This window comes from Patella vulgata, chromosome 2, assembly GCF_932274485.2.
Source record: "Patella vulgata chromosome 2, xgPatVulg1.2, whole genome shotgun sequence".
Lineage (NCBI taxonomy): Eukaryota > Metazoa > Mollusca > Gastropoda > Patellidae > Patella > Patella vulgata.
Genome location: NC_065880.2, coordinates 79,268,880 through 79,288,152, shown reverse-complemented (window position 1 = coordinate 79,288,152; position 19,273 = coordinate 79,268,880). Strand labels below are relative to the sequence as shown.

Genomic DNA, 19,273 nt, shown 5'->3' with positions numbered 1-19,273 from the left:
AAGAAAAATCGTTGATGACCGCGACTGTAGTGAAACCACATGCGTAGTAAGGCTAATCGGACCGGGCCTTCGATAAAGAAAATAAATTGAAAGTAGTCTATTTTCAGAAATTCAGTTTTGTTTGATAGCGACATATTTCTTTGCCCAAAGAGAGAGAGGAATGGGGTTTAACGTCCACTCGACACAACTAGGTCATTTTGGGCCTAACACATGGTTCAATCTTATTTCAATAATTCGCTTGCGCGTAGGGGTCTTTAGCAGTGGGAGGAAACCTGAGGACCAGGAGAAAACCCACGAAGATGGACAGGCGATCCCACTCCTTGTCACGTACAACCGGGGAATCGAAACCACGGCAGTTGACTGAATGACAGACCTATTAAAATGGGTCTGTCCGTCTGTCAAAGTTCGATAATGAGCTCAGGGTAAGCAGAGCGATAAGCAATTCCAATGGACGAGACTTTGGAACACAATAACTCTCCTTCTGATTGAGCAAGAATGCCCAAACTTAATGTAGTTTTTTTTTTAGGTAAATGCTTAGGCGAAGCAGAGATAAGCAATTTAATTATTTGATGCTTTGGAACACGATAACTTAGTTCTAATTAAGTGAAACTTGGTGTGTAGTTTCATTAATTACATGAATACCTTCACTAAATTCGATAATAAGCATGAAACTTAGAGTATAGTTTCGTTACCAGGTATTTCAAAACTTTGACTTTAGTTTGATCGTGAACATTTTCTGCTTAGACTAAGTATAGATAATCAGTTTGATTGCTCAATACTTATGGAAAACATAAATGTGCAATTAATTGATATATGTCATCTATATATTTTATATTTTGGGATTTCCGCGGGGGACATCAGTCTCACTGTTGCCATTAATATGTAATTAAGCAAAACGGAGTACACAAATATCTGCTTGGGTGTGCTTGTGCAAATAACGACATAAATATGAGTATATAAGTATTATGTACCATACTTGTCTGATGGCAGTGTGAAAGCGAGAGAGTTTGAGAGAGAGAGAAATGGGGTTTAACGTCCACTCGACACAAACTAGGTCATTTCGGGACTAAACATATGGTTTAATTTTATTTCAATAATTCGCTTGCGCGTAGGGGTCTTTAGCAGTGGAAGGGAACCGGAGGACTTGGAGAAAACCCACGAGGTTAGACAGGCGACCCTACTCCTTGTCACGTACAACCGAGGATTCGAAACCACGCAAGTTGACTCAATGACATGTCTTATGATTCGCCCCCCCCCTCCAGTGTGAAAGCGGTAGGCACTAACAGTTAGAACTGTGGGATTTATACTGAAAGCCATATTTTATACTACGCGTAGCAACATCATTCTCAATTACTAATATCGTCGTGATTTGGTCATGTTGCATTCAGAATGTATTACTTAAACGAGATATGCAATCTTCTTTGATTGGCATTTAGTAATTGGAACATATTAACACAAGGAACAATTTTATGGATACACAATTACTGAGTTTAATACTAAGCGACGGTTTGCTTGATAAAGACGAGCGTATCCTCGTCGAAACGTCGCATAGTATTAAACATAGTTATTGTGTAACCATAAAATTGTTCCTTGTGTGAGATGTACAATCAGGCTCGAGGACAATTCATCCCCGAACATTATGACTTAAACTCCCAGTGGAACGCTTTTGCTAAACACCATACAGTTCTATAAAAGAGTTAGATCCCTGCATTGGCCGAGAAAGTTCATCCAGATTTTCCGACGTGGTTTCCCCTTGTCAGTGGTGCAGAACGGAGGGCCTGACAAGGACAGCTGTCTAGTCCTTCGGATAAGACCAAAAATCGAGGTCCCGTGTATATACATTGGAATGCACGTAAAAGATCCCTTGGCAGTTGGAATTCGATATAAGAGTAGGCGATAGTGCCGCTGCCCAGGCAAAATTTCCCTCATAGCACACTGTATGGCGTATGCCCGTCTTCATTAGCCCAGTATAGGAGCAGAACAGTAGGACGTTAAACCCCATTTCATTTCATTTCTATAAAAGAGATCATACGTTTAATTAAAATACAGATGTGACGTCATCCTTTGATGTTGGAGTACGGTTATTTGAAATAATGGTACGCCAACATCAAAGGATGACGTCACGTCACATCTGTATTGTTGTTACAATATATTATTTAATGTCTCGCTCTCGACCATTAAACAATACATAGTTTCCCACTCTGAATTTAATTGATTTATGATTGAAAATTGAAACGATACGAGGCCAACACAGATACGAGGCCAACCAAAAAATCCGCTCTTCGCGAACCATCACAACCGGCTCCACTCAAGCTAGTCACAAACTGGCGCCGCTCTTATACTGATTACAAACGAGCTGATAAGCTCCAGGACGGCATCGCAGGACTCCAGCAATATTGGCACAAAAAGTACTTGGATTGCTCCTCATGAAACTAACATTTCATTTTGAACGCTTTCTGTTTGCATCAATAGTTGTTTTAAAAATCAATTTCCAAATACAATTGACACAATGTCCAATTACCGCGCATTTTTGCAAAGATCAACAGATTAACCATGTTTTACAACACAAGATGCACGTTGTACGTAGTTAAGGCGGTGAGACCAACCCTTCTATTGGAGATGCAAATTAACTGGACTACAAGGATATGCATACGACCTTATACCTTAACACTCGACTGTTTTGGTTTCCGTATATGACTGTCCTGTAATCTGATAATGCAATAACAGAACAGAAACCAAGTTTAGCCATCACAAATACCCCACTTCCAATGCCGAGAGGGTCATTTAAAATAAACCACTTAATAATATATGATGTAGTATCAATTTTAGTTAAATTCTTTAATGTATATATTTTGCGATCACGAATCAAATATACAGTGTTTGTCAATATAACGATATCGATTAAAATTATTATAGAAATAAAAACTTCATAACCACTCTTATGGCACAAATTCATAAAATGGACAGCAGTTAACTATTGGTCAAGCCTTAAATTAAAATTAGACTCATGCGAAATTGGCTATTTCGGGACAATGGATCCGAAATTGTTTTTTATATATCTATTGATCATATGTCTTCTTACTATTGATGAATTAAGTTTAAAAATTAAAATTCTTAACAATTAAGGAAAAAACAGTTTTGTTAAATGTTAAAAATACAGTTTTTGTCCCAAAAAAAAACGTCTCCACCGATTGAATATAATGACCATTTGTAGTCTCTGAGAAAATCCGAAAAATAAGAAGAGTGTTTCACTCCCTAATAAATATATCAATTTTTACAAGAATGGACATTACAAAATTGTGTAAATACATTTATTTGGGGTTTTGTTTTCAAATGAATTCCTTAATCTAAAGTAAAATATAAACAATATAAGAAAAATTTTAAAAAATCAAATTAATGTACAGAATATTTGTACAGTGAAATCTACATAACGTATTATCTAGCAATCAGGCAATTTGTTTCACAGAGGATTACGAAAGTCTTTTAATATCTCTGTAAAATATGACTGCCTTCAACATGTGACGTCACATCACGCGGCGTCAATCATTGGCTCAATGGCGCGTGCATTCTTTACACATGACGTTACTGGTCCGACAGAATGTTGCCTTTTACTCATTTTAATATCCATTTACAATAAATAGGAAATAAATTTTACATCCAAATACTTCAAACGTCTTTATTTATTTTCCTAATACATAAAGAAATGTTTTAGAATTTAATTTGTCGGAGGAAAAAAGTCAATATTTGTGGCTCATTAAGTCGCATCGATGTCATCCTTATCAGTGATTGTAGCGGAATAGCGAATATTCACTGGTGATCAGCTTGATTATTTAGGTGCAGTACATCAATATTTCCTAAGCATTGTGTTGATCAAAAGCATTATAATATAAGGTAAAATATAACAATATTAGATATAAATAAAATCAAATCAAATTAACTTGGTCAAAGGCGATTAAAACCATATCAATAATATTCAGCAAATTGAACGCTTATCTTAAATATATAACACTAACAATATCAAATTAAATGGGATTATACATTCTTTATAGAGGCATTGCGGGTGCTTCTAGGAACAATTAAATAATAAAAACAAAATGTCATGCAATTAATCATCAATAAAATCAATATCAAGCCTCATTACAAGTCTGTTGAAGAGCAGTTCGGAATACAATAAGGTATTTTTATCAAAAGTTGGCCATCCCTTCTTCTTGGGTTATACCAATTTACATTTCACTGACCAAGGGAGATGAAAGGTCATCGCCAGTGTTTAATCCGCAAAAGTTTCACCATATTTATGAGCACCAGAATTCGTTTCAGTTTTTTCCGTTACGTCACTTCCTGCAAAGACGCCTATGCTGAAATTGATGAAGGGTCAAAATGGTTAATTTGCAGTCAGAGTAACGTCAAATCTGTGAAAGGAAAAGGTCACTCAAGCATGCTATTTTGCTTACATGCTCTATTACAATAATATAATGACGGCACCATATTCTGGTATTTAATAATACTCAACCACTCAAAATTTAGATTAACTGTTGTCGTTAGAATGGACTAGCATTAAAGACGACATGCCTAAATGTAAAACGTTAAGAGTGTTTAAATAAGACCGGCAAAATCGGAATTGGGCCCACTTTAAAATAACCAAACCCACATCGAATACCAGCGGAAAGGAACGGGGCTATTCTCTGGTTGAGAAATATTGGTACCGGTCATAGAATTTCAGCGACAAGGCTGTGTTTGTCAACAGTTAACTGGTTCTTCACTGGATGACGTCACACATTCGGATACCAATTTGTATTTTCGTTATATTGTTGTTTTAGTGGACAAAACATTTTAATTATCATAAGTACACATTAAAATGTATTTCCCGGAGAATGTCTTGTTTACATGAATACATGAATCATTCCTTTAAGTAAATCATTATATTGGTTTTACTTAAAATTTTGACGTCATTGTGTAGGGATTTTATATCCTTTCGACTCTAGCAGATAAACTGCCTACGCAGGGATCAATTACTCAGCTAAGCACAATCCTGTGTGAATTTACAATTCCCTATGAGACGAAAAACCGAGGTCCCGTGTATACGTTAGAATGCACGTAAAAGATCCCTTGGCAGTTGGAATTCGATATAAGAGTAGGCGATAGTGCCGCTGCCCTTTCAAAATTTCCCTTATAGCACACTGTATGGCGTATGCCCGTCTTCATTATCCCAGTATAGGAGCAAAAAAGTAGGACGTTAAACCCCATTTCATTCATTCCACCTTGTTATATACAAGCCGAGATGGAGACCAAACCTACGACTTTCATCGATAACGGGGCTTATGACCCCCCCCCCCCCCCACACACACACACACAGACACTCATCGCCTACTCTTTACACAAAGTTTCTACTTACATTTTCAGACATTGACCTGGAACTTGACGGTCCTGAAAGAAGTCGATGATGTATGACAAAGCCCTCTCTCACCTGCAAATAAAATTGAATAAATTCCATGTCCGGCCTGGAAGTTGTTACATACCATCAATTATGAATCTTTTTGCATACATTTAAATTGACATTATGATTGTAAATTTGTATGTATTTCGTGCGTTCTGAATATTAAAATATTGTAGAAACATGGTTTGGATTAAAATGCAGTAATTTACTTTAAAAAAAAAATATGGATATATTTTAATTACCTTTTTGTTCAAGCCAAAGTGGAAGATGAAAAAAGACAACCCCTATAATACAAAAATACAATAATCATGATTGCTTGTTATGATTATTTAAACTATCATTAGCCTGTTGTGACCTTTTAAATTACCATTAGCTTGTTATGATCTTTTAAATTATCATTAGCTTGTTATGATCTTTTATATTATCACTAGCTTGTTATGATAAAGTACGATCTTTATCATTAGCTTGTTCTGATCATTTAAATTATCATTATCGTGTTATGATATTTTATGATCTTTTAAATTACCATAACTTTATTATTATGATCTTTTAGAGTACAATAATTACCATTAGCTTGGTATGATATTTAAATTACTATGTTGTTATGACTGTTAAAACTGAGAATAACACCTAGTGTAACATACTTGAATGCAAATAGTCCAAATCATTTCCATTATGCAACACGACGAATATTGTGTTCAGCAATTATTTCCAATGATCAGATTAATTATAGTAAGCAGTTACACGGATTAGGGTTGATATTAGTTCTATATCGCCTTGTTTAGGGTTGATATTAATACAGATTGTACTGTAATCATGCAGATCCATCACGATTATAATAATAATATTATACCCAACAAACACACTACGTAATCACGACGCTTTAACTACGTTTCATAACTATACCCTGTCAAACAATCAACGCATAGGTGATGTGGACAGGAGAAAAGGGTTTTACAAAATATCGTTGTTTGTACAATGTTGGCGCATGCCCATGTTTCTGCAATGGGATATCATGCCCAAATGTCATCTAAGCACAAGCTGTGTGTACATTGCAGGAAACGGGTGTGAACTGTTCAGATTTTTTTCGAATGCACGGCAAAGTAGGGGACGAAGATTTCGGTAGTGGTGAGAATTTAAAGCTACGATGCTCGCAATGACGACAGTGACAAGAAACCAAGACTAAACTCGCCGAATCCACCTCCGGGTAGGTTAATCACAGTATGTTGTCATACGCCACACGAACGTGCATCAGAGCACTATTCCAGGCCTCTGAGGTAAGTACCAGCAGTTCTAATCAGTATAAAACCGTCCCCGATGTAGAAGAAGTCGTATAACAACTGCAGTACAATGCAAGATCGCTACATGTGGGTTCATTACTTGACGAGAGCCAAGTATGTGAAGGTGTCTGCACAAACAATTCGGAACCGACTTCGAGAAACTGATTTATAAGCTAACAAACCCTATTTTGGCCCCGTCCTGTTGACCTCGACCTCGACGTGTACGGGTTCACTGATGCATGAATAAACAAGGTGGAACTTTGGAAACTGGCGACGATTATTGTTAAGCGACAAGTCACGTTTTCATTTACAACCACGAAATGGAAGACAGCATATGTACAGGCGTCGAAATGAATGTTTTGCCAACAACTGCTTTGAGCAAGTTGGAACATTCGGTAGAGGTGTCATGATGTTGGAAGCCATCTCCTACACCAGCAGAAGTGAACTTGTTCTCGTACAAAGTAACCTAACAGGTGTTTACTTCCGGGATGGAATTCTTAACAGTGACATGCTTCCCATTTTGGATGATTAAGAGCACGTAAAACGGCACGTGTAATAATTGATTTCCTACAGAATGAGAACATTAATTTGCTGTTATAGCCACCAAGATCGCTATATGTCAACCCGATTGAATATCCTTGGGATGAACAGGACAGACATCTATGTCGGCTTAACCCGGTGTCCCTGACGCTTCCACAAGTGTCACATGCACTGCAGGACGACTGCCACGCCCATGCGTTTCTTTTTTGACATAGCAAACACACTACGAAACAACGACACAATAGTCACGTTACTCTTTGAGCATTTTTTTCCAGAATTTGTATCAGTATCAACAGGTATGTTTCCGGTTCCTCGTCAATTTGTAAACACAAAATAATCATATTTTCGAAACATATATTAATATTAGAAAACGACACAGCGCATCAATAATAATCACGATGATTTTTATTGAATAATCTTTTAGTATATTGCAAAACGAAATAGCCCATTGTTAGTAATCACTAATTGATTTGTATTGAACACCCTTTATATTATAAATCTTACCAATATTTTCGGATTGAAATGTCTCGGAATTTCCATCCGGTAGATTTTCCCCAACTAGTTTACTCACTTTGTCCATCGTTTCCATTAAATCTGGGATTATACTGCTATTCTAAACAAATTATAGATATTTCGTATATGATAATAAAGTCACCAAATAGTTTTAAAAACGTTCAACAAAAATAAAAGAAAATAGCTTAGTCTACTGATGTCTCCGATGGGCATGATCCTTCACCGGATTTTTGTTCACATGGAATTTGGTTCCTTTAGATTTTAGGCAAATGACCTTTAATTGCTGTATGTCTTGTGACTATAATATGTAAATTACTAGCAGGATACCCGGCTTCGCTCGGGGGTCATAACTCCGAAACCGGAAGTGGTAGACTAACGCCACCTGGCCTATGTTACTCCCCGGTCCGAGCTACCCCTATACCCCAAATTTCAGACTCGGGGCAGACCTAGTGTAGCCGCCAACCCAGAACAGACAGACAGACAAATGACAGTCACAAATATTAGTATAGATAGATGAATATTGTTACCTCGTATTCAAGTTTCTTCATATTTTCAGATTGCGCAGAGTCAAATAATGCGCTGACCAGTATTACTGATTCCTACAAATATGAATACAAATACAAATGAACTCACGATTTGTACAAACAAATAAGATTCCAGTAGAAAGTGAAAATGTTTATATACTTTGTATCTACCCCACAAATACTCAAATTGATCACTGATCAAGAGGTTAAAATTAGATTTACATTAAATGTTATAATATATGGGCTAATAGTGTAATCACTTACCTTAGCAAAATGTTTAGTTTTATTCTGGGCTGAGGGCGAGTTTTGGGTTGTTTCATTTGTAATTTGTGTCAGGGTTTTCATAGCCCTTATCATATGAAGAATTTCGCCCTTCTCTAATTTAGATTGTTTGGTTATTTTGGTGAGATTGGCTAGCAACTTATCGGGTTCGGACACAAAAATTCCGGCTTTTACCTGTTCAATCTGAAATAACCCAAATAAATAAACAAAATGAAATACATTTTGGACGGTCTATTACACTTCATTGCACTTCGGAAGGTCTATTACACTTCATTGCATTTCGGACGGTCTATTAAGATTTTTTTAAACAATATTTATTCAGAAACTGAGGGGATTGGGGAACAGGCAAAGCCTATATAAACCCCTCTCCCGGTTACAAATAAATTACATAATATACAATATATTGAAAAAAAAACCAAGAAGAAAAAAAATGAATAGTCATATATATATATATATATATATATATGTACTCATAACCCAATAAAAATATTTACATGTAAACATAAATTTGAAATAATTAAAATCATCTATTTTTTTTAAATTTAAATCTTTCGGTTTGTTCGATAAAATTATGTACCTGGCTAAATATTGACACGTTTTCGTCGTATGTTAGTGTTTCCGGTCCACATAGTAGCACTTTAATGTTTTGCTGTGTCGATTGTTCTATGGCGAGCATCTGAATACGAGGAACATATAAGGAGGTAGTGGATAAGGATCTTCTATTGAATTACCACATGAACATTCGGGAGTATTTGAAATATGTCTTGTAAATTTATGAAAATTTAGATTACTGCAGCCTAGTATGTATAATTTGATTTTTACGTTTGCCCATATAATAAAAGAGAGGTATTTTCGGGTCATATTTAGAGGGTTCTCGTTTACATTTTGAGAGTGATAAGACATCTGTTATGGACGGATTTAGGCTGTTAGGAATTTGATGATTTTGTGATTGAAGATAAGTAACAAATTCCGTTTATATAATTGTCATCTGTCAAAATGAATGTTTCCCTGTCGGATGGTCAATTACATTATACAGTTTTGTGATTGAAGGTCAATTCCGTTTGTATAAACAGATTATTTTCTTTTACATCGAAATGAGTCTTTCTTGCATCGCATATCCCATCACAATTGTCCAGAATCCCAACTACTATTCAATTTATATCGAGAAAAGCTAAACTCAAGAAAATGATGTAATTAGATTAGAAAAAAACTGTCATGCTGTATTTAGCTCAATACAAGTGGTGAATGTGTGTAATAACGTAACCTGATTCATGATGGTTGTCAATGATGCTTGAATACACGAACTGTAATCTTCCGTCAACCACTTCCCATCGCTATTACAATATCTAGATACACTACCTATAAAGAAAGAACGGAAATGAAAAGTCCTACTGGGCTAATGAAGACGGGGAAAGTTTGTCAATTAAGATAATATAAGAAAAATATGCGACAGAATATCGTAGCTATATGTCAACTCCTCAATGAATTCTATAGAAACCTGATTATAGTACATGAACATATCTCACGGACTACGGTATTCGAAGAAGAGTCAGGAGGTAGTGACCGTAGGAGGTAGCCTTAAGTCTACTATTATTAAGGCATTTCCAAACGAACAGGCTTAATTTAATTCTAGATTTGGTGTCCCCTGGGGTCGGCCAGTCACATTCCCCTCTTTACTGAACTAGCCCATACAGCCAAGTCGTGGTGTAACAAACGAATTAAATTGTCGTTGTATTTTCAATTATATTGCGTGAAATATTACCTGCGTATCCCAATGGGCAAGACTGTTCAGCTGTGGCATCTTGTGACGCTTCCGACCAATGTGTTCCTCTTTCATCAGTATCACGTGGACAGGTTAGCGGTCCTTAAATCATAGAAAAACGTTTAAGCTTCTGAAAAGGGCACATAATAGGCCAAGTTTGTATTTTCGCAATGAATACGAAAATGTTGTCGAAGAGTGCGTCACAAAATATAAATCTAGGTTAGAATCATTTCTTTGTCTTTACATTATTTAAGATTTTCTCATTATTCAATACAAAGAAACCAGAACATTTAGCTACTTATACTATATTTGGTACCTTTAATGATGATTATCTTGGTTGTGTTGCCTTTACTCCGACCGGCTATGTTTAATCCAATACATGTTAAATTGGTATCCCTGGCCACGACCCTGTTCAATTCAGAACCTAGAAAACAGAAATAGAATAAAATATAGTACTACAGACACTACAGGTCAATAAGCCAGATATTACGTAACAGTACTTGGACTTCACCATAGGAAAATGCTACTGTTTTATGGTTATCTTAAACCTTAAAATAAGACAATAAGACACTTAATTAATTTGTAAATCACTTTATACTATATACTTGCCATTTTGTATATTAATTCCATCCTTTACCCACATCAAAGTTGTATATACACCGACTGGTTTTAAAACTTCACACATTAAGTTGATGCTTATACCACATCTGACATACTGGGTTTTTGGAACACCGACAGTTGGGGGAGAAATAATTGCCAAAGGAATACTCCCAATTTTTCTTCCATAACGACTTAGGTCACTAATATGACATTGTACTGTACCTGAAAATCCACCAGAATTCAAATGCATGTCCTTATAAATGTAAATCTTATTTTAATGTCGGATTTACCAATATCTAGTAATGTGCTTCATTAATCTTTGTTAAATTAAACTGAATTATTTTCAAAAAATATCTAGTGACGTGTGTAATGTTTCATTACCTTGAACTCCCATTTCAATATTAATCTTATCGAATGTTTGGTATAATGTCAACCATTTGCGAGTAATATCTACTGATGTGTATAATACTGCAATAACTTGATATACCACGTTTAATATAAATCTTATTAAATGTTTGTAACCATTTTGGTGTGATATTGCTGCAATAACTTGATAATCTTATTACATGTTTGACTTCTTAATTTATATAAATCGCCATGTGACATCTAGTGACGTTAGTAATATCTCATTACCTTGGTCTATCATTGTAATGTTTGTAATTGTTAAATTAGACTGTAATCGCCATGGGAACTCAAATCCGGTCGAGATTTGGAATCTTGATGACAACAAAGGTCGAACAGCAGCACCATCTAATGTCCATTCCACAGAAACCGGACCAACTGGCTTTATAACATCAGCCTCACAGAAAATGATAACAGTATCGCCACCCAGGATGTGTTTTGCCTTGTTCAATATTTTGAGAGTTGGAACAAATATATGGCTACCTAAAAGTATACAATATGAATTTGAACATTTAACATTATCACTATTACAAAGAACTTCATATGTGTATGCAAAATACACACACTGGTTACAACTTTTCATTTAGGTGAATGTATCGTCCACAGTATATTGCTGTTTTATTTATTGTTACTTAACTAAATGCTACCGTGTATGGTTTTTTTTGTGTCTCGATGAAACAATAAATAATTAATAAAAAGAATTGTTTTGACTCAACAATTGTAATGCCACTGACACACATTGTAAAGGCACGCAAAAACATAAATTTGTTTACACAATAGGTTTATGGTCAACAAACAACAGCACAAGGTACAATTTTATGGATACACAATTACTGAGTTTAATGCTAAGCGACGTTTCGACGAGGATACTCTCCTCTTTATCAAGTATCCTTGTCGAAACGTCGTTCAATTACTAAATGCCAATCAAAGAAGAGGAAAACAAACGACAGGTTTTAGGCTTAACATTTAATACAGCTATAATTACTTCTGTTATTAAAATGGACTCGCCCACGGAGAATCCCAGAATCACTAAAACTAGCAGGGTGCAGAAGTAATGATTCGGTCTTTTTACAAACGGCCTGGCTAGAACATGTGAGGTGAACATCTACCCAAGAATCTTGCCTGAAATGAAAGGAACAAAGCTACATTTGAAATGTGTTAAAGATATTTAATGTGACATAACGTCTAGTCTTCAGTTGATGTGGTAAATTTTGCTATCCGAAAAATCGTGATTTTATCATGATAACATATGAAAATTTTCACCGGATTCCAGATACCAAGTTTTGTATACTGTGTAAAATATGATGTCTTTCAACCTGGCAATCATAAACTTGTAAATAATATTATATAAATTTGCATAAATAACCCACCTGAACTGTATTATATGCACGCTGACTGATTTATCTACAACTTTACTTATCTGTTGATAGAAGAGGAAAATGAAATAGCTAAATGATAGAGGTAAATATAAGACATGATTTAGAACATTATATAAATACATATTGATCCAAATCTCTGCTATTTAAAACAAAAACTGACATACCATGTCTGTAACATTCTTTACTTGGTTTCTGTATTCCATGGTTGAATTATCTGTTAGTTCTCTTGTCCAAGATATGTACGTAGATTGAAACCACATTAGTCCATAAAAAGCTGTAATCATAGTGATTATATAAATTCAGTGCCTTTTAAATACTTTGGAATCCCATGTCACCTTGATTTATATTAATGCTAAAGATTTCGGCAGTAATTATCGAAGGAAAACAAAAGTTGAACAATCAAATAAACAGTGCTTAGCAGAAAATAGAGATTAAAGATCATGTCTTGTCATGGACCAAATGGAAGGATTCGTCAGACACTCGAAGCTCGTGGCGTTGGGTATGCAGTCAGTTTAAAACTTACCAAATTCTAATTGAAACTTAACATTGACATGTATAGACGGGAACTGAACCATTATCACATTAACAACGATGGCTTCTTTTTTAGCCACACTCGTGGTGACGCCATCTTGAATTATACTCACTATACCATCATGAAAGCTCAATTCAAGTCCTGAAATGTTTAATAGAAAATATTAAATGGGAAATCCCAGATATATTGCTATTAAAAATATGTTAATTCCTTGTGGACTGCTCATTACTCTAGCTCTATCTGAATCTGTGATGAAATAAGGTTCTATCTGAATCTGTGATGAAATGAGGTTTAACGTCCTACTGTTCTGCTCCAACGTGGCTAATGAAGACGGACATCCGCCATACAGTGTGCTATGGGGGCAAATCTGTCTGGGCAACGGCGATATCGAATTCCAAATGATACGTGTACGCCAATGTGTACACGGACCTCGGTTTATTGTAACATCCAAACGACTATACGTTGTCCGTTGCAGGCCCTCTTTCCTGGACCACTGACAATCGTTATGCAGATCACAAATTCAACAATAAACATACACATAATATTTCGATCACTTAAAGGGGCATTATGGAAGATTAGAATCAGTAACGTCTTATGTAAACAAAGCACGCGCCATTGAGCCAATGATTGACGCCGCGTGATATGACGTCATGTGTTGAAGGCAGTCATCTTTTACAGATATATTAGAAGTCTTTCGTAATACTCTGTGAAACATATTGACATAAGGTATATTTAACAGTACATCATTTACAATTGTGTGTCATACTGTTTTTAAAAAATCTGAAATCCCTTTAAACACTTTAATAGTACTACCTTGTTGCAGTGCTGTGTGTATGACATCATAACGGACTGAATATCCTCTAGAAACTGCACAATTAATCTGGCCAATTGGAAGAGTTTTAACACTCTGAAGTTCTCCGATATTTACCGCCATCTTGTTAGTTGAAGTGCATTCTAACCTTACTATAACTATCTGTACTGTTACATTTGTTGATAAACTTGGTGTACCATCATCTGACATCTAAATCATCGAAGAAGAACACTTCAGCTTGATAATAACATTAATAAACAAACACAGACAACAATGTTTCGCAACAGCACTTTTTGTGTGTATTGCTAGTGTACTGCAAAATATACCAGAATGTCAACGGTCCTTTACATCATAGGCGCCACAAGGGCTCAGTTGCCTGGAGGTCGAGTGTTCGATCCCTGCATTGGCCGAGAAAGTTCATCCCACTTGTATGCCTTAGGGACCGTTGTCACTAGTCGATCCATGTGGGGCGGCACACGCGTCAAGCGCAGGTAATGGGACCTACAGGTCGATCTATGTGACCCCCTTGTTCTAAAGCAACATCGACACACGTTAAATAATATTGGGCCACACTTCACAGATTCACACTACTGATCCCATTACCTGAAAATCAATGATCGCAGGTGCAAGAGAGAGAGAGAGACAGACAGAGACAGAGAGAGAGACAGAGAGTATACAGCCCCCACCCCGAACATTTTCCTGCACAAATCCCTGGTTTGAGGTGAAACTAAAATAAAACGGAGAAAGAAGTGGTTCAATGACGAAGGCGCTGATGATGAAACATTAGAAATAAATGATCTCAAATGCAATTGTTTATTTCAAAGTTTTGGACAGAGTAATCAATAGTTTCGGTGATCCTTTCGCTGAATTACATGATCTTGTAACAAATTTCTAGTGTTCGATTCCAAGTCATTCCGACGATAATAACGGAACGGGGATCCGACAGAGATTCTGCTATATGATAACTACTCATCATTCATAGAATATTATAATGAATTGTGGTAGAAAACAACCCTATCCAGCTCAGAGATACTCCCTTTATCACCTCAAATAATCTCGATACGGTTCACCCAAGCTGACGGACATTCAGCAGGTTAAAGCTATTCAAGAACATTTTAAGAAGCACGATGGGTGAAGAGCGTCTGCATGGATTGAACGTGAATTGGCTCACACAAGTGACTTCGGTAATTATTATTGTTGAAGCAGATTGAGATTAAATGCCCCTCTTTCTGAGCCGGTATTCCAATTACGCCACTAATTAGACAATTGCCCCTCATTCCATATCAGGTCAGACAAGTGGAAACCAGGCCTAAAGATTGAATGTCGCCAACAGAATTAGACTGTGTTTTGGCACCCACCCTTACAGTATACATAACATAAAACAGCGTGATATAATAATAAACCTACCTTGACTTGCAATTTTATTCTTTGCATATCATAGTTAGTGCTAAGTTTCCTATGGTTCAGATGCAGCTTATTTTTGTTGATGGTTGCAGAAACCAAACTATTCTCTTGGTAATCTGAAACATTTTATCCTAATCATTTTACCAAGAGTTATTAGTAAATCATTGAAGATCGACATTTTCAATGTTTTCGTACACCAAAGTAGTCTTTTGATAATTTGTATCAGGTAAACAAATTATTTAACTAATTTGAACCTTGTAGAAATCACTAAATTGTCCCTTTCCCAGATATTTGACATTGTATGTAAGGCATTTCACATCATCATCCGCTATCCTGAATTAATTATCGATTTTCTCCCAGACCTGTATATCAGATTATGGAAGACTGTTGGTAGGGAACTACCCTAGATATAAAAACCGTTGAATCCAGTTTTCTGCATCTTCTTGCAGGCCTACTGTGTCTGTCCCACTCAATTTCTGGTCTTCAAGTCTTTAGATCTTCAAACATCAGTAGTGTCAATCGTGTTGGTACCAAACCGTCCCGTGATGATCAGTGTCACGTGAACAAATTAATTTGAATCTTATAGACCCAGTGAGCATCTTCGAAGTCAGATTAGTAAACATATGTCAATAGCCACGACAGGAACCTAGGAGTCCAAGAAAGTCAGGATCGGGTAAAAATTAAGAACAATTCATAAATGGGAAAACTAAAACCATCCTAATACCCAATAAAGAAGTTATAAAAAAAAGTGTACGTTCTGCAGTGTATCGGTACACTTGGGAAATACATACAAATGGAGCGTGGATAGTGTTGCTATATTTGAAAGGGTAATTAATTGTTAAAATGACTTTTATTTGTAAAAGTATAAATCATGTTTACTTACTAACAGAAGTGAGTGTTATATTACCAGAATCCTGTGCTTGTGATTGCTTTATGACATCGAGTGCGCCAAGTTCAGCAATATTTACAATCCAGTTAATAATTCTATGTGCAACTGTTGGTGGCCGATTAAATGTTATCAATAGGTTTAGGGTTGCTGTTCTACCCTGTGAAGAATCTTCCTTTGCTATTATGGTAAGCTGTAAAAAGAGATATTAATGAATCGTGGTTGTTCATAAAAGGCATGTTGTTCTTGACAACTTCAATTAAAGGAACTAAATCACTAATATTTGGGACCTAGAAATTGACACAAATTGGTCGCAACGCATATAATAATGTAATATGAATGTATGTAAACTGATTTACATTCAGTCGTTTCTGTTTTTACTGTAATTACAAAATAGTTATGTTTGCCGAAATAAGCCAGAAGTCGCAATCAAATGGCAATCTCTAGCGTCTGGTTATCCAGTCTACACCGATAGTATTTATTGCGCATGCTTTCTTTAAAAGAATATGGGGTCACTGTTTGACATGACGCCTGGAATATGTCTAGCCTCGTTCTTCGAGTCCCGTGTTACAAATGCGCTGAAACGCATTATGGTACACAATTCGTGTACCAATGGTAAAATGTTTATTTTGCCTTAAATATTGGATATCAGAAGCCCATCTTTTCCCGGTAAGATCACAACATCAATGTTGATTTAAATTGACCGAAAATTCGTGTTTTTAATGTCGAAGACTTTGGATGATATTGAGTTAAGAGACTTAGCTACTTTCAAGATACATACATATTAAAATTTACCCCAGCCGCTTGGTACCTCAGATCAAACAATGACTCTGTGTGTGTATTAGTGTGGATTTTGAAGGGGAGCCAGATCCGACTGAGGGGACTGTGGGTGTGGGGGGATATTTATATAGGTATTTGTTTGACACTGACTGGGTATAATGATTATGATTATAATGTTTAAAACCACATTGAAAAGACGTGAATATTTCCAAAATCTACAAACCATGACCGAGAGCGTGTCATTGCGTCCGCTCTACCTGGCCCCTGACGTGTATTTCCAGTAGATCACATGTCTATATAACACCCATACGTAAATAATACTTACCGGTGCTTTGGCTTCTTGTATCTGGTCTAGCGCTCTAAAGTGCAAACATGGCTTCAGTATCTGTTTATTCCTTACGAGTTTAAACAATTTAAAGAAACCAAATGGATCTTCTTTGATGCTAAATATTAAATCATCGTCATCGTCAGAACACAGCGAACTGCTATCAAATGAACCAATGTCAAAACACTGATTGACCCAGGACAGGTCGCCAGCTTTTATATAAAATTCAAATTCATGAACCCCTGGTTTGCAATTTGGTGGAGAGCCTACTGAAGTAATAAAACAAATGTTCACAAATGTCAGCCTATCAGATTTCTACGTAAAATAATCCTTGCCAATAAACTAATCAAAAGTTCCATTTTCTACATAAAATAGCGAATAGAAATCGATTCATATTGCTGTTAAAAATTTATTGTAAATTAAAACGGGTTACCGTTCTTGAAATGGAATCCCAGTTTGTTAATCGTTACCTGGTATATTTTGGGGAATGGTAGAAGATTGTGCAGATGATTCTAGAGTCTTGGTAGTTGCTAACGGACTAGTGGTAGTTATGGACATTTCTGAAGTACAAATGTAAAGGTAACAGTGACTAAAGGAATAAGAATAAATAGTTGATATGATCCTTTGGAGAAATAACTCATTAACCCGTGTTACATAATGGCAGATGTTATTGATAGTTATCGTGCCATCTTGACAGTTGACAGTAGAATTGATTAAAATATCTTTATGTCGGCTATCCCCACTCACTAGTCCTTTGTCTGGCAATCTTGTCAGATCCTTTGTCTAGATGGGGGATATAAGCAAGAATGAAAAAGGCGATAGTTCTGTAAAGGCGAGAGCGTCTGAGTTAAGACCGGACAGGGGCCATGTAAGTTAGTTGGGGACCAAGAGTGTCAAGCCAAGCTAGGATCATGGCTCCCTCAACACAAGCTAATTCTGGAGTCTTTAACTATAAGAAGTTTTGTACTTGATATGTGTGAAGAATAATAAAAGTAACGTTTGAAATTAAACCAGTGTTGTCATCATGAACCGACTCAAAGAACCTAAAAGTGTAACACCCGTAGCAGAAGTTAATAATAAATATATTTTACAGGCTTTGGGAACCCTTTAGTTGAAAACGTATAGGTACTTGTTTTTAAGTAGCACTGCTTGTTGTTTGTTTGGAAGGAGTAGTGGTTGTTCATGCGGTAGTTGTTGCAGGGGTATGTATGGTTTGACTAGGGGATGTTACGGTAATAGGTGTTTTAGGCGCAGTTGTTGACCAAGTTCCACCATGAGTATTTTCTGTTCAGTGTAAACAGAGCCGTAAGCAATCGATACTTTGAAGCTGGATAACATCGATTATGTTTGATTAGGGGCGATGGGGCGGAAACTAGACTTAGTAGAGACATCTGTCTCTAATTGAGGTACAATGTTCAAACTTGGTGTAGAATGCACACAGATTATGTATATTATAATTGTAACTTAGTTTGGCATTCAAGGCGGTTGGGGATGTGACTCATGAAACAAATAGTATATCAATGGAGTATAGTAAGCACTTAATCCCCCCAAACCGCCCTGAATACGTACATCTGAATAGTCATTAAACTATTTATTAGCCATTCACATTGCAATTCAATTTATGACCAAAGTTTACGGAGATTAGTTTAAGTATTTTAAAATATTTACATACAACAGTATACTACTACCGTTTGTTATCTATATTTACATACAACAGTATACTACTACAGTTTGTTACCTATATTAGAAGATTTTTCAGATATTCTAGACAATGTGAGAAGAAGCTATTTCGTACATAACGTGTAAATTAACTGAAGCA

At 36.1% G+C, this 19,273-nt stretch overlaps 1 protein-coding gene across 6 annotated transcripts in view; it reads right to left on the bottom strand.

Annotated features, from left to right (window-relative positions):
* Positions 1-2,809: 2,809 nt before the first annotated feature.
* LOC126811866 (uncharacterized) overlaps positions 2,810-19,273 on the bottom strand; it is a 35,385-nt gene continuing 18,921 nt past the window's right edge. For all 6 annotated transcript variants that reach the window (XM_056099012.1, XM_056099016.1, XM_056099015.1 and 3 more), the window contains 20 exons: positions 17,925-18,014; positions 17,455-17,723; positions 16,347-16,542; positions 15,467-15,579; positions 14,062-14,269; positions 13,240-13,389; positions 12,881-12,990; positions 12,708-12,757; positions 12,323-12,459; positions 11,569-11,820; positions 10,945-11,157; positions 10,652-10,759; positions 10,336-10,437; positions 9,838-9,932; positions 8,556-8,756; positions 8,295-8,366; positions 7,759-7,867; positions 5,677-5,718; positions 5,393-5,464; positions 2,810-4,355 (listed from right to left, as the gene is read on the bottom strand). In XM_056099012.1, the coding sequence (XP_055954987.1) occupies positions 5,397-5,464; positions 5,677-5,718; positions 7,759-7,867; positions 8,295-8,366; positions 8,556-8,756; positions 9,838-9,932; positions 10,336-10,437; positions 10,652-10,759; positions 10,945-11,157; positions 11,569-11,820; positions 12,323-12,459; positions 12,708-12,757; positions 12,881-12,990; positions 13,240-13,389; positions 14,062-14,269; positions 15,467-15,579; positions 16,347-16,542; positions 17,455-17,723; positions 17,925-18,014 (2,585 nt within the window). In that variant the 3' untranslated portion in view covers positions 2,810-4,355; positions 5,393-5,396. The remainder of the gene's footprint in view (positions 4,356-5,392; positions 5,465-5,676; positions 5,719-7,758; positions 7,868-8,294; positions 8,367-8,555; positions 8,757-9,837; positions 9,933-10,335; positions 10,438-10,651; positions 10,760-10,944; positions 11,158-11,568; positions 11,821-12,322; positions 12,460-12,707; positions 12,758-12,880; positions 12,991-13,239; positions 13,390-14,061; positions 14,270-15,466; positions 15,580-16,346; positions 16,543-17,454; positions 17,724-17,924; positions 18,015-19,273) is intronic.